The sequence below is a fragment of the Biomphalaria glabrata genome, chromosome 15 (genome assembly GCF_947242115.1).
Source record: "Biomphalaria glabrata chromosome 15, xgBioGlab47.1, whole genome shotgun sequence".
NCBI classification, from domain to species: Eukaryota; Metazoa; Mollusca; class Gastropoda; family Planorbidae; genus Biomphalaria; species Biomphalaria glabrata.
Window position 1 is genome coordinate 3156328 of NC_074725.1, and position 14214 is coordinate 3170541.

General features: G+C 40.5%; 1 protein-coding gene across 5 annotated transcripts in view; it reads right to left on the reverse strand.

The window, feature by feature from the left end:
* Positions 1–14214, reverse strand: part of LOC106066450 (diacylglycerol kinase delta-like) — a 203906-nt gene that overhangs the window by 123121 nt on the left and 66571 nt on the right. For 4 of the 5 annotated variants that reach the window (XM_056012621.1, XM_056012620.1, XM_056012622.1 and 1 more), the window contains 2 exons: positions 1961–2008; positions 352–414 (listed from right to left, as the gene is read on the reverse strand). In XM_056012621.1, the coding sequence (XP_055868596.1) occupies positions 352–414; positions 1961–2008 (111 nt within the window). The remainder of the gene's footprint in view (positions 1–351; positions 415–1960; positions 2009–14214) is intronic. The other variant, XM_056012624.1, reaches the window with a different exon arrangement.

Below are 14214 nucleotides of genomic sequence, written 5' to 3' on the forward strand. Positions count from 1 at the left end.
AAATACACTATCATAGTACAATGGTAGGGAAAGAAATTGGAGCAGAAATAGAAATGAATACATTTATTTAAAACTAAATTGTCCTCTTCAGTTATTTAGAGTTTCAATCTAACATGATATTTGGCATGCAGGTTTTGTTAGTTCAATTCATTTAGTAGTCAGTTTTATTTTATTTTTTTAATTCTATTTTAAATATTACTGCGATGAAAATCTTTGAACAATGAAAGAATAAAATTTAGTATTCTTATCGTGTCTGCAATTTTAAAAAGGAAGTCCGATGCTATGTGGTACGGTTAGGGGGGGGGGGGGGTTTCCTCTATTTAAAAGTTGTACACATGAACTAGAACTCACCTTTCTATCCTTTGCATAGTACAGTCTTCTACCTTTCAGTTTGAAATAACGTTTTTTCCACCTCTGAAACAAATGGAAACACATTTACATGAAGCTGACAAAATAGCGAAAGCATTAAAAAAAAAAGTTTGGTAAATTTTCAAGAAAACAAATCCATCGATCACTGCAATTTTAGAAAATGTCATGTACACAAGGGGCAGTAACTCAGTTAATCTTTTCTATTTTACAGTGAGTTGCTCATTTACTTCCCTTGCATTAGCATCCGCAGCTTCATTACCAGTGGTTTCCAACCATGGAGTCACAACTTCTAATAATATAATTATTGAAAGAAATAATGTACACCTACATTACATACACATTTAGCAAAATCCAATTCTGCAATCAACAATTCTGCAATCAACAAATCTAGCATGCATTTATGGCAAGCAGTGCGCGTTTAGCATCTAACCACGAGTTTGTTTTTTGATTGTGTAGGCTGAAGAGTTTTTGCTGAAGTAGGTCTGACGTAGTGTGCATGAATAAAAGAACTCGCGTGAAAGTCGAAGGGAAGACCAGGCTAGAGACATGAGACACTAAAGACACGTGTGTTTGTAGTGCGTGACATCGTGTTTGGTATATCATGTCACTTGCAATTCTACATTTATCTACCTTCAAGGTGAAGTTGTCCATAGTTATATAAGCTATATTTAAGAAGTTTGTTTCATTAAGACTTTAGCACGCCTGCATCGTTGTACTGGAGATGTTTTGGGAGATACAAACCCACGACCAAGTAGCAACAATTTCAAAAACTTCACACTAGCAACATTAAGAGACTTCATGTAGAGATAAACAAACGAAGCCATTCTGGATATTGAGTTAGACCACAATCGAGACTGATACAACCTTAGACATGAACACATCTTGGTGTGACTCCCACGATAGAAAGATACAACATACAGCTTCAAGGCACGGGACATGAAAGTGAATGTATGCCTACTGTTGGACACATCTTAAAGTTCAAGATGTGATGATAACAAAAAAAAATGTTTTTGTTGTAATTGAGAAATGATCAAGCAATTATATCTGCAATAAGCCTAATAATACTACTAACGAATACGATACTAGTCTCAAGTGATATGTGTTTTTCCCATTTAGTATTATGTTAGCAAAATAATTTTTAAAAATGTTATACAGCACAAAATGTATTTCTTGGACTGAATACATTCTCTTGACCATTCCTATGTTTAGTACTACTAATGTAGAGCCTTTGTCACACAAGATACAGCGTGAAATAAGGACTCATTAGACTAAGCTGATACTTTATATATTCATTCCTGATTTCATCCCAAACATTACCGATGGAACTGCAGTAAAAGAGCATTACATGGTTTATTATGCTTCTTTACGGAAAAATCTAATGTTTAGTTACTTCCAACCAAGCTACAATTCTAAATAAATGGCTACACATAAGTATCTCGGAGATTTTCCATAGCTTCTACAGCCAGCAAGGGTCTCCATGTCGCTTCCTGCCAAGCCTAAACGCATCACAACAAAGACTGCTTACTGTTATAGTACAGGATAGAACACAACAACAGAGACTTGATCAAGACAGTGATGAATGAGTACCTACATTAAATGAACTAGTCTGTTTGAAGAGCATTCCATCTTTTATACACGTCTGGAAATGAAAGAAAAAAAAATATCTATAAAGCATTAATCTAAAGTAAAAACATTAAAGACAGTCGGCACAGAGGAAAAGTATGAGAGAAATAATTTTTAAAAATTCCAAACATACTTCTAGTTGGCTCATTTCTTGTACTGCTAGCACTTTGCTGATTGGGACTAATATAAAAAGTCAATTAAACAAGTTTTTTTTTCTTTTTTCGTGATAATAGTGGGTAGTCCTTGCATCATACTTTAAGGAAAACTTGGACTGCCCTGCATTTTAAATATATGGCTCCTTTTGTCTCGAAAGGCAATGGATGCGCCCAAGTGAGTCACTGGTTTTGGCTTAATCTTGAGACGGGGCAGAATCTGGTGTGGCTAATCAAGCCAATTCTAGAACGGCAGACTTTGCCACAATTCGTACATGTGTATGCCTCTGATTTAGGGCTAGCAGACAGGACAGCTTTCTTTTTTTCCCTCTTGATTAAAGCCGCTTCAATTCTTTTGTTCTCAGCAAGGGTTGTCCCAGCACGCACAGTCTGTCTCCATGCACTCCGGTCTTTGGCTATGTTTTCCCACATACTTTCACTGATGCCTGAGGCTCTCATGTCTCGCTTGCAGACATCTCTATATGTTAGTCTTGGGCGGCCCTTGGGTCTGACTCCTTCCACAAGCTCAGCATATAAGATATCTTTCGGGATTCTACCATCTGGCATGCGGGTGATATGTCCGAGCCAGCGTAATCTTCTTTGTGTCAGGAGAGCATACATGCTGTTCATATTGGCCAATCTCAAAACTTCCTGATTGGAGACATGGTCCCTCCAAGAGATGCCCATTATGCGTCTCAGGCAGCGCAAGTGGAAACTATTCAATCTGTGCTCTTGGTACATGTATGTTGACCAGCTTTCACTGCCATAAAGGAGAGTGCTCACAACACAGGCGTTGTAGACTAGGATTTTGGTCGCTGTGGTCAATTTACCATTTTCCCAGACGCGCTTGGAGAGTTTTGCCAATGCTGTGGTAGCTTTTCCTATCCTTTTTGTCAGCTCGATGTCTAAGTCTAGGTTACTGACAATTGTTGAACCCAAGTAGGTAAATTCCTGCACCACTGAAAGGGTGTGGTTCCCAATTTGTATTATAGGTATTTCTGCGACGTCTTGTGCCAGGATTTCGGTCTTGGAGAGACTTATAGTAAGGCTAAACTCTTGACAAGCAGCTGCTAAGGCGTTCACTAGCTTCTGTAGACCTCCTTGTAAGTGAGATACGAGTGCCGCGTCATCTGCAAACAGCAGCTCCCTTATCAAGATACGACGCCTTTTCGTTTTGGCTTTAAGACGTGCCAGGTTAAAGAGCCTTCCATCGGATCTGCTATGGATGTATATTCCGTCTTCCAGGGATTTAAAAGCACTGGATAGTACGACTGAGAAGAAGATGCCAAATAGTGTAGGGGCCAGTACACATCCTTGTTTTACACCACTCTTAATGGAGAATGGCCTGGAGGAAGAACTTTCAAACTGAATGGTGCCCTGCATATTTTCGTGAAAAGCTGACACTAGTTTTCTTAACTTATTTGGGCAGCCGATTCTCTCTAGTACAGCAAACAGACCGCTTCTGCTAACAAGGTCAAAGGCCTTGGTCAAATCAATAAAAGCTATGAAGAGGGGCTGCTTTTGTTCTCTGCTCTTCTCCTGTAGCTGCCGCAGAGAGAAAATCATATCTGTTGTAGATCTACCTGCCCTAAAGCCACACTGCGACTCTGGATAAACACGATCTGCCAGGATCTGTAATCGCTTTAGTAATACTCTAGCAAAAGCCTTTCCGACTATGCTAAGCAGTGAGATGCCTCTGTAATTGTTACAATCAGAGCGGTCGCCTTTATTTTTATAAATTGTAACAATGTTGGAGTCTTTCAATTCCTGGGGGACCATTCCTTGTTCCCAGCACAAGCTTAGCAGTTCATGGAGTGGCTTGATTAGGGCATGTTTTCCAGCCTGAATTACTTCAGCAGGAATGCCATCTCCTCCGGGTGTTTTCCCATGTGCAAGCATGTCAATGGCAATGCTCAGCTCCTTTACTGAGGGCGTTTCATCTAATTCCGTCAAAACTGGAAGTGATGGGAAGTTGGAAACAGCATTTGGTGAGATGGCGTTTTCAATCTGGTAGAGTTCTGCATAGTGTTCTACCCATCGTTCCATTTGCAGCGCACGATCGCTGATGATTGAGCCATCTTTTGACTTGAGCGGAGCACACTTGCTGGTGTGAGGTCCAAAGGCTTTTCTCATGCCCTCATATAGTCCTCTTATGTTACCACAGTCGGCACAAGATTGAATATCTTCGCATAGCTCCTGCCAGTATTTGTTAGCACATTGTCTCGCTACTCTTTGGGCATTGTTACGTGCAGCTCTGAGCCTTTTTAAGTTGCTTGGGGTGGGATCCTTCTTGTAGATTAGCATGGCTGCTCTCTTGTTCGTAGTGGCAGTTTCCATTTCTGGTAGACTAGCTTCAAACCAGTCTTCGCTTTTCTTGGTTTTGTTTCCAAAGACCAGTGATGATGTTTGGTAGATTGTATCACGCATAAACGTCCAGCTTTTTTCTACCTCAGTCACAGAGAAGTTCAAAGGTTGTCATGGCCAGGGGTGTCAATGGGGTTAAGCTCCCATTGTCTATAAAGTACCCCTAATGGCATGCGTCTCAAATAGCCTCTGACAACTAAGTCCAGCACCTGGCCTGCTCGTGTGGCTTAGATATTAAGCCCGGCGAAACTGCTCTTACTAACAGGTGAAGGGGTGAAGGCGGATACCTGGCGCCACAAAACCGGGAGCTTCGGGCAGATGGAGCTCGTCAGCCTAGTAAGGCAGTTCATCTAGGAGAGGGGTACTCTGATTTCAAACCCCCGCTGCCTTGCGGTACTGAGGCTTCAGGAGACAACCTCGAGGAGAAATCAGGAGTGAAGCCCCTTAGGCGTTGGGAGTATCAGCTACGAAATTCCCTCCGGCAGCTTCTGCAACTGAGTTGGTGCCAAATGTAATGCGATGCGTTCCTTTGGATCACATCAGCAAGGTCGAGAGAGGGATCATGACGCATGGGCCACCCATGACCCCTTTATCCAAGGCCCAGGAATGCGCCCCGGAGAGGAAACTCTGGTGCTGCTGCAAAGCGGCTAAAACAACACGGGAGACAACAGTTACGGGTTATAAGTCCAACTTGATTGGCGTAATGTATGGACGCCACGGGTTGTCTCTGACGGTGGGAGAGGTCTTCGCGCCTCACTGATCAGCTACCGCCCGCCTCAACCTGGGCAGCCCCCAGTCAGTTAGGTGCTGATCCGCCACAGCCTGCCTGCTCTAATGGGTGCTTAGAGCTTAGTTTAAAACGACAAGTAGGCTGGAAACTTGCACCAAGCAACAAAAGAAGAAAAATTAAACTGAAAAAGAAAATCCCTGTCATGCGACTGGCCACTTGGAATGTCAGGACAATGTGTCCTGGTCTCACTGATGATCTAAGGCAGATCGACGATGCAAGGAAGACGGCAGTTATAAACAACGAGCTAAAAAGGCTACATATTGACATTGCAGCCCTGCAAGAAACCCGACTGGCCGAAAACGGCATGCTCCGCGAGACTGACTACACTTTCTTTTGGAAAGGGAAAGCACAGGATGAGACTCGAATACATGGTGTGGGCTTTGCTGTCAAGAACAGTCTTCTTCCCATGATAGTCCCTCCAGTTGGTGGCTCGGAACGGCTACTAAGCATAAGTATGATGACAGCATCTGGAAAAGTCACTCTAATTAGTGCCTATGCCCCCACACTATGCTCGCTTCAGGAGGACAAAGACAAGTTCTATGAAGACCTCAAAGAAGCCATTGCAAACATTCCTCAAAAAGAACATATGATCCTTCTAGGTGACTTCAATGCCAGAGTAGGATCAGATCACACTACCTGGCCAGACTGTCTTGGGCTTTTTGGAATCGGAAAGATGAATGAGAATGGACAAAGACTGCTTGAATTCTGCACATACCATAAGCTCTGCATTACCAACACATACTTCAGAACAAAGCCACAGCACTGTGTCTCATGGAGGCACCCTAGGTCTGGGCACTGGCACCAGCTGGATATGATACTGACACGAAAAAAGGACATTGGAAATATACTGCTGACACGTAGCTACCAAAGCGCGGATTGTGATACTGATCATACTTTAGTGTCCTGCCGGACAAGACTGCTGCCAACTAAGATCCACACTTCACAGGGAAAAAGAAAATCACGCCTGAATACTACTAACACAAAAAATCCTGATCTTTGCACCGAATTTGAGAACAAATTAGAGGAAGCTTTTTTAAAGCATTTTAAATAGCCCAAAATCAAACGTATTTTTGACGTCAGGATCAGTGTAATGTCCAAACTTAAGTGCATGTAGAGTCGGGGTGGTTCAAACCGTGGTTGTCTCTGAGTGGTTGGGTCTCAGTGTCTTTTGGAAACGTCTCCTGAAGCCGTACCCATTGAATGGCGTTGAAGACCTACAGTAAAGGAGACCACAGTTCAGCGGTCAGTGCGGGCAGTCTATAATCACTGGCCCCATTTCACCGCCACTTTACAGAGTGCAGGTGGAAATCGAGCGAAGGTCAAGTTACCCAGAGATGACGTCACGGAGGGAAGAAGCCAATAAGTGTCAGAGTTTTTAAACCGACTGACCTCTTTTGAACGTTACTGTTTATTTCTATTGGAAGGGTCTGCAGCGTGAGGGGGGTGTGGTATCTGTATTGAAAGTAACGTCTGAACGTCATAAAAAGACCTCGTTGAGATCTGTAAGACTGCCTAGAGCCCCCCCCTAGTCAATGTGTCTAGCACTTAAATTATAAGGAATAGGGCTGCTGTAAGAGCACTCTTTTTTTAATCATTTTTGATAGAGCGGTTATAGAACTACTGCTTTATAAGTATTAACTTGGCCAGGCGAATAATAGTTCAGTCAAAATAGATGATCAGATTTAGTCCCCTAGACGTGTACATTGTACACTAACACAAATGTAGATGTATTTCGCCCATGGGAATGCGTAAAAACAATTTTAAAACAAAATGTTAAAAAGGCAGTTCGTGTACGGAGCGCGATAACATCATGTGCTACTATAAAATCAAATATGTAATGAATGGCTGCTTCTCTTTTACTTATGACATCAAGCACATTTCTCATTTCCAATGAACACGAAGATGACTGCAAAGTCCAGTCCTCGCTTTAAAAGACCGGCCGCATACGTGGCATGGGTAGGTTCGGTCAGTAGCAGACAGGCCTTCTTCATCTTTCAGCTTTTTGTTGGTTCGGCGCTCTTTCACGCTGGCAACTCCCCTTGCTTTGTACCTTGTGACTCCGACACGCACGGCTTCACGCCATGAGGAGCGATCGAGAGCTAGTGCTTCCCAGTCGTGAGTGTCAATATCCCACTCTTTGAAGGAGCTCCTAAAGGTGTCTTTAATGACCCCCTGGGAGCGTTTTCCTGTACACAGCTTCCTATTTAAAAGTCGTTTGGGTAGGCGATTGTCTGGCATGCGGACTACATATACGGACTATGAACGAATACGGACTAAGGACTACGTAGGTGAATAGGAAATAGCATTTTAATTTATAAATCAATCGCCACACACACACGCACTAACACACACAGACACAACAATAGCGATCAGAAATAGTAAGGCCCAGGACTTGATGGCTACAGTTGTGATGTAAAGAACTAGATCAAAGAACATAGAAGCTGTCAATGTATGGTTAGAATTCAGAAGAAAATAGTCACGAGTAAACACGATTTCAATCACGTGTCTTTTGTCTACTCACCTCTCTTATTGCTATTTAGTAGTCATTCTTGTGGAATATATCACATTAAATAACTCCTATTATTTCATTGCGCATGGTCAGTAAACATAAGTCTTTTAAGGTATACGTCATTTACTTATAAGAAAAGGGCAATACCATTCTCTCTCGACTACTGTATGTAAAGACTAAAAAACCACCACCCCCTTCTGCATCTCACTCTTTGACAGAGTTCCTGGCTTGTGCCCCCCCCTTTTTTACACACCATAAATAAATCCACGCCGTCATCAACAGAACCCCAATTTGATGAGCTTAATAGAAAATATCAAATACGATATATTATTAAAATAAATCCAAGCAAGGGGAGTAATACTAAGAGTTTGCTCGTCAAATAAAAACGCCAGTTATCTACCCTGTATTTAATTTATTTTTCCCCCCTTTTCCCAATGTTTCTAAAACACGCGACTCCAAAAGCTAGAATATAAACTGTGTTTATATTCTACTAAACTTACTAAAGTGATGTTAATGAAAACAGTTTCTTTACTGGGACTTTAAAGTTGAACTTAAAATACACGTACATTTACTATGAACAGTAGTGCTGCACCAGGCTAATCGCTAGCTAGAGGTACGTACACTTAGGATACTGCCCATCAATAAGTTGATGGAGTTTTCTACACGATAAGCCAAGATTTAATTCCCGTTCGCAGTCTTACCGGTCTTCCTGCAGATATTTAGGTTCTATTCTTATTTGGTCGTGCACTACACTGTGACTACAGTAGGGTTTCTGCCCAGGGATTTTTGCAAGAGAGCATTTGGAGCCACACAGGCACTCACTAAAATAGAGTTTGATGAAGGTGATTGGGATACTCATTTTGTACATGCACACGTGGAGAGAGAGAGAGAGAGAGAGAGAGAAAATTGAAGCATAAGTGCAATCGTAGTCAAACTGAATTTCCATTTGATTGGACCAATAAAAATTATCTTATCTTATCTTAATTAGACATTTGTATTTAGTCTTTATAAGTTATTGGAACGAGTTTACGAACAAAAAAAAAAACTATTTGGGAACTTTTGAAGGGAAAAAAACTGATAAAATGAAATTTTCTACATAAATCTGCAGGTTTCAGTACATATTCATTTATTTATATATGGTATCTAACATTAACATTTGTGCAAAGAATTATTTTTCTCTACAATCATCAGTTTTATATTTATATAGGCACTAAAAAAAACAGTTCAATTTGTATTTAACATAGTCATTTGGTTTTGACACAAATTAACATTGCAACAATCATTCTAATTTACAATCTCTACTCGTACAGGTTGTCCTATCCCAGTTGAGGAATTATTTTCAATGTAAGTTTATATGGCTCTATATGTCTTGAGACGAAAGTAATGTAAGGGTCCGGCATGAACGTTTGTTAACAACTTCGACGAGGTGTAGGATAGGAAAGAATACACACAGACTTACTCAAAAGATGAACAAACATGACTATGGGATAAAGAAAATAAATCAATGTGGTCTGCGAAGTAAATCTGAACCTGAGACTGGATAACATGACAAGACAAGATGCAATCATGTTTTAAGTTTTAGAATCCAGTCATTAAACTGTATAGTTCTAGATCAAAATATTAACTAATATTTTTTTTAAAAAGCAAATACAATTTAATACAAATATATCTCTCAATCTTGCAACTTTATCTCCCTTTTTCTATATAAGACAAAAATAATTAATTACCACTAATTAATTAACTAATGGACCTCATTCACCGATCGTAAACAAACAACATTTAGCCACTGATAATATTGATAAAACAACGCAAAAAAAAAGAAACTGTCACGTGATAGCCATTGTGTATTACGTAATTTCTATAGAAGAGATAGAGAATCGCGTGGCTAAATGTTGTATGTTTACGATTGGTGAAAGAGGTCCATTAGTTCATTTTTAATGATTGACTCGTAGGTTGTCATCGACATTGGATAATTGTGCAAAGTTTCAACTTGATCCGAGAGGGAGAAATAACGTGTACAAATACCAGATAGACAGACAGAGTGAGGTAATATAAACTTGGTTATAACGAGCCACATGCCGGCAAGCTTCGAAATCGTCGAACGAAATGAAACAAAAGCTCACGACTTCATCATATTATTTCAAACACTAATCTTCCACCACCTGCTAATTATTTGGACTAGCATTAGACGAGACAGACGCCATATTGGGATCCAAAACACACAAAAAAGGTCACGATCTGGGCCTCTGGAAGGTCACGATCTAAGCTAAAAGTTATTTCAAATAACATGTTCTTTGATCGCACAATCACGATCGTTGCCTCTTGTGCGCAGCTTGCAACAATAAACAAAGCCATGAATTGAGACTTCTCAAGTCTCCCTGGACTCAGCCACTGACGTCTATGCCCGGGCACTCAGCGGCAAATGTCCTTGTATCGGGAAACTTTTGTTTTCATTTGGCATTATCATTTTACACACAGAAACAAAATGATTTGTGAGAAGCGGGTCTAGCGAGTATCGATTACAACGGTAGCTCCTAAAATCTTACATTGACGCTTTACACAAGTCATTTGTATGTCATGTTTAAATAAAATAATTAAAATACCAAGCCTTGTTTCGTCGCTTTAACAATTTTAACGGCATTAGCAAAAGTGTAGGATCCTCTCCTTTATCTAGGGTTTACCATAATTTTAAAGCACCACTTTTGGACCTAGCAATCTGGATGATGTCCAGGACATTTTTTCTGTGGCCACGGTTAACGAGGGTGTCATATGACCAACACAACGACATGCTTTAAATTTTTCCTCAACTAGTGTCAGGAACCCAGTAGAGCGAATTAGGCGCCCAACTAATACCGAAACGAAAAATTCCAATCTACACCAGGATTCAACCCCGGGACCACTCGGTTCGGAAGCCAAGCGTTTTACCACTCAGCCAACGCGACTACAATCAACATTTTAGTTTGCTTTTTCTTTTGACTTAGAAAACCAAAGCCTTATGTTTTCCTGAACATTTTATTCCAAACAATGCAATCATGTTTTAATTTTTACAATCACGTCTTTAAACTGTATAGATCTAGATCAAAGTTTATAACTTGTTCCATTCTAGTTTCTTTTGAATAGTCTCTATATTCTAAGAAGACTAAATCAATCATTGAAATAAAGAAATGTACTGTCTGACAGTTTTCGTAACGTGTTCAACTAAAACTTTCTCACGTCCGTTACATTCAGCACGACAAAGTTCTCTCAGCCTCAACCAGTTCTCAGTTGGCCTAGTAGCAAGTCCACATTCAAATATTTCTTAGCTTCCACTCGGCTCAGACTGTGTTGCAACTACATAAAAGAAACGTATTTAGGGCCCTATTTATAAAATGTAACATTCAATTTCCAGCTGCCAATATCTATCTGAAGTGAACTTGTTTACCTAAAACATCTGCTATTCACAACCACACTCCTCTTACAGCCTCCCCCCTTCCCCACCTTTCAACGGTAAACTCTGTAAAGGGTTAAGTCCAACGGCTGCAAACACCAGGCATTACGTCTAGCGCACTATGACCTCCACTAAAGATGTGTACATCAAAGATGGGCTGCTGGAAAGATGATTGATTGGAGATTCGACAATACTTTTATTTCCCATGCCGACTTCAATGCACCATTTCGTTTCTTTCATCAGGCTTCTGGGTGTTTAAAAAAAAAATAAAACAAGCTTCCCTTTCCAGCCTCTCTCTGATTTTCAGTTTCAATCATTTACCACTCCGCCCGTCCCTTTGTCGTGGTATCCATTTTGTTCCCTACCACATGCAGGCACTAACACCTCCCTCTCTCTACTTTTGTTTAGTGACTTTCCCCCCCCCCCTTATCTTCTTCTTCCTCCCTTTTGTTTCTCTCTTCGTGTACACAACATTCATTCAGACAGCCAGTGGTCACTACCAACAACGTTCAGACCTTACCATTACTTCTATCACCTTGACATCCCGAGATTTGACAGTCGCAAGGACGAATGTCACAAACAGCAACTAAAAAACGACCGTACTGGACATTAAACTGGGGACAGTTGGACAATAAGCATGCCGGGTGGACACAATGATTACACCGTCGTGAGAAGACCAACTCCCCCTCCTCTACCCCCCTTCCCCCCCAAAGCATTCTCCTTAACGTCCTAACTCAGTGATGGGCTAATTGTGTTTAGGTGCGGGCCAAACATTTAAAGGAAACATTTAGGGGGCCGTAATATACAAAAATATGTTGAAATATCAAAGTTCAATTCAGTCAGCAGCACGTTTGCTGTCACTAATTAATCCACATTCAAATGTATATTGACAATATCAATAGCACTGAAGATTTGAAATATTATTTCAAATTTAAGCCCCCCCCCAAAAAAAAAAATAATTGCCTCCAGTTATCTTCATATTTTCTAAACATGTTTTCCAGTAAATGATTCTTGAAAGAGGCTCTAAATATATCGTTCATAAATTGATTTGTACCCCTGTCTATCCACAGACGCAACTAGAAGTGAATCATAAAAATGACACATTCTCAATACAACTCAAATTTTTTTTTTCAATTCGTATTAAAAATTGTAATTTTTATAGTGTGGGTGAAATTATAATTTCAACACTATTACAAAACGTGTGGCGGGGCCACCCGCGGGCCGTAGTTTGCCCATCAATAGTAAGACGCGTGTGATTTGGGTATTTCCTAGTGACGCAACAGTCTATTTAAAGGTCAGAACGGAAACAGGAACAGGTTAAAAATGAATAAGAGACGAGAGACGATAAGACGTGCCATCTATTTCTGTCATAGAGTGTTGTGAATTTAAAAAGGCTGGAGATTATCTTATTCTATATTGTTTATCCTCTGGATGAGTTGCATGAAGGATCTCGCAGATAACATCTCAAGTTGTGCTTAACACCTTCATCACTATATTTTATCAACCAAACTCAACGAAGCACATTGTTTATCAATGATTGATTGTCAGCAATCAATGCGGTGATTTTATCATTACCTCCTCGTTGTTTAAAAAAAAAAGGCAGTTTAATGTTTCCCCATTTCTAATGCCAGATGCCTAATCCCATATGACATTGAAGGGAGACAGCTCAACGAGGTATAGATGTTTATTTACATAATGACATCACACATATACATATAAAGTCTGCCTGAGCACAGCATCTTCATTACGGTTCTAGACTTGGGCGGAAATCGTTCTCTCCTTTCTAATGTCAACATCCTTCCTAGTCTAGTCACTAATAGTGCGCACCTTCTGCACTATCTTGGATGGCGGTGTGCAGGGCAAGGTTATAACAATACATATATTAACTCTTCCTTCGTGGTCGAAGATGAGCACATTTCTCATTCGAAGATGGCTGTAAAGTCCAATCCTCGCTTTAAAAAGCCGGCCGCATATGTGGCATGGGTGGGTTAGGTCAGTTGCAGATAGACCTGCTTCTTCTCTCAGCTTTTTGTTGGTTCGGCGCTCTTTCGCCCTGGCCACTCTTCTTGCTTCAAATCTTGAGACTCCGAAACTCACAGCTTCACGCCATGAGGAGTCGTATTGATACTGTGCATGTTGGACAGCTTTAAGATTTCTGTGTCTGGTATGTGGTCGGACTAAAGCACCTTATGGATACTCCTTAGCGTAGATGGAAGAGTTTAGCTTTTTGGTGTGGCGGGAGTATAGGGTCCAGGACTCTGATGCATATAGGAGTGACGGGAGAACTACATCACTGTAGACTTTCAGTTTTGTGAATATGCTCAGTCCTCTCAGTTGCCACACTTGTTCTTGAAGTCTGCCAAAAGCATTGCATGGCAAGGTTATAACGATATCATAGAGACCAAAGATAGACGCATGTGTATACAGAATATTCTTTAAAAAAAAAATATTTCTTTATTTTAGGTTTATCGAAAAAAAAATTTAAAGACATTTTGCAAGATACTTTTCGAACATTTGACTTCAATCTTAAATTTTTCAAATGAATCCAAAAATGCGAATATCGAGATCGAACAAATAGCAAAAAAAAAAAAAAAAATTGTGGCAAAATTTGGAATGATCAAAGAATCCGACGATCAAGTTCATAGCACACACACAGAAGAGGTTACAGTACTGCTAACCGTCTTCTCATAAAGAAAGATTATTACGTCCAACCCGAAACGGCAGGGGCGTGGTTCGAGTTACCGTGACGACAGTCCTGAGGGCAAACCATACGACCAGGCAGCCACCGTCTTGAGAATGGAGATGATATCTATGGCTCTTAACGAGATGGCTCCCACTTACAGACAATGGATCTTCATTTATTTTGTTTTCATTGGTTCTGTGCATGTACTTTTTAAATGTTTAAAATAATGTATTTTTAAGAAACCCGCTTTCCGAAATTCACACATGTTCTTGTCTATTACAAAAATAAATGTGGAAG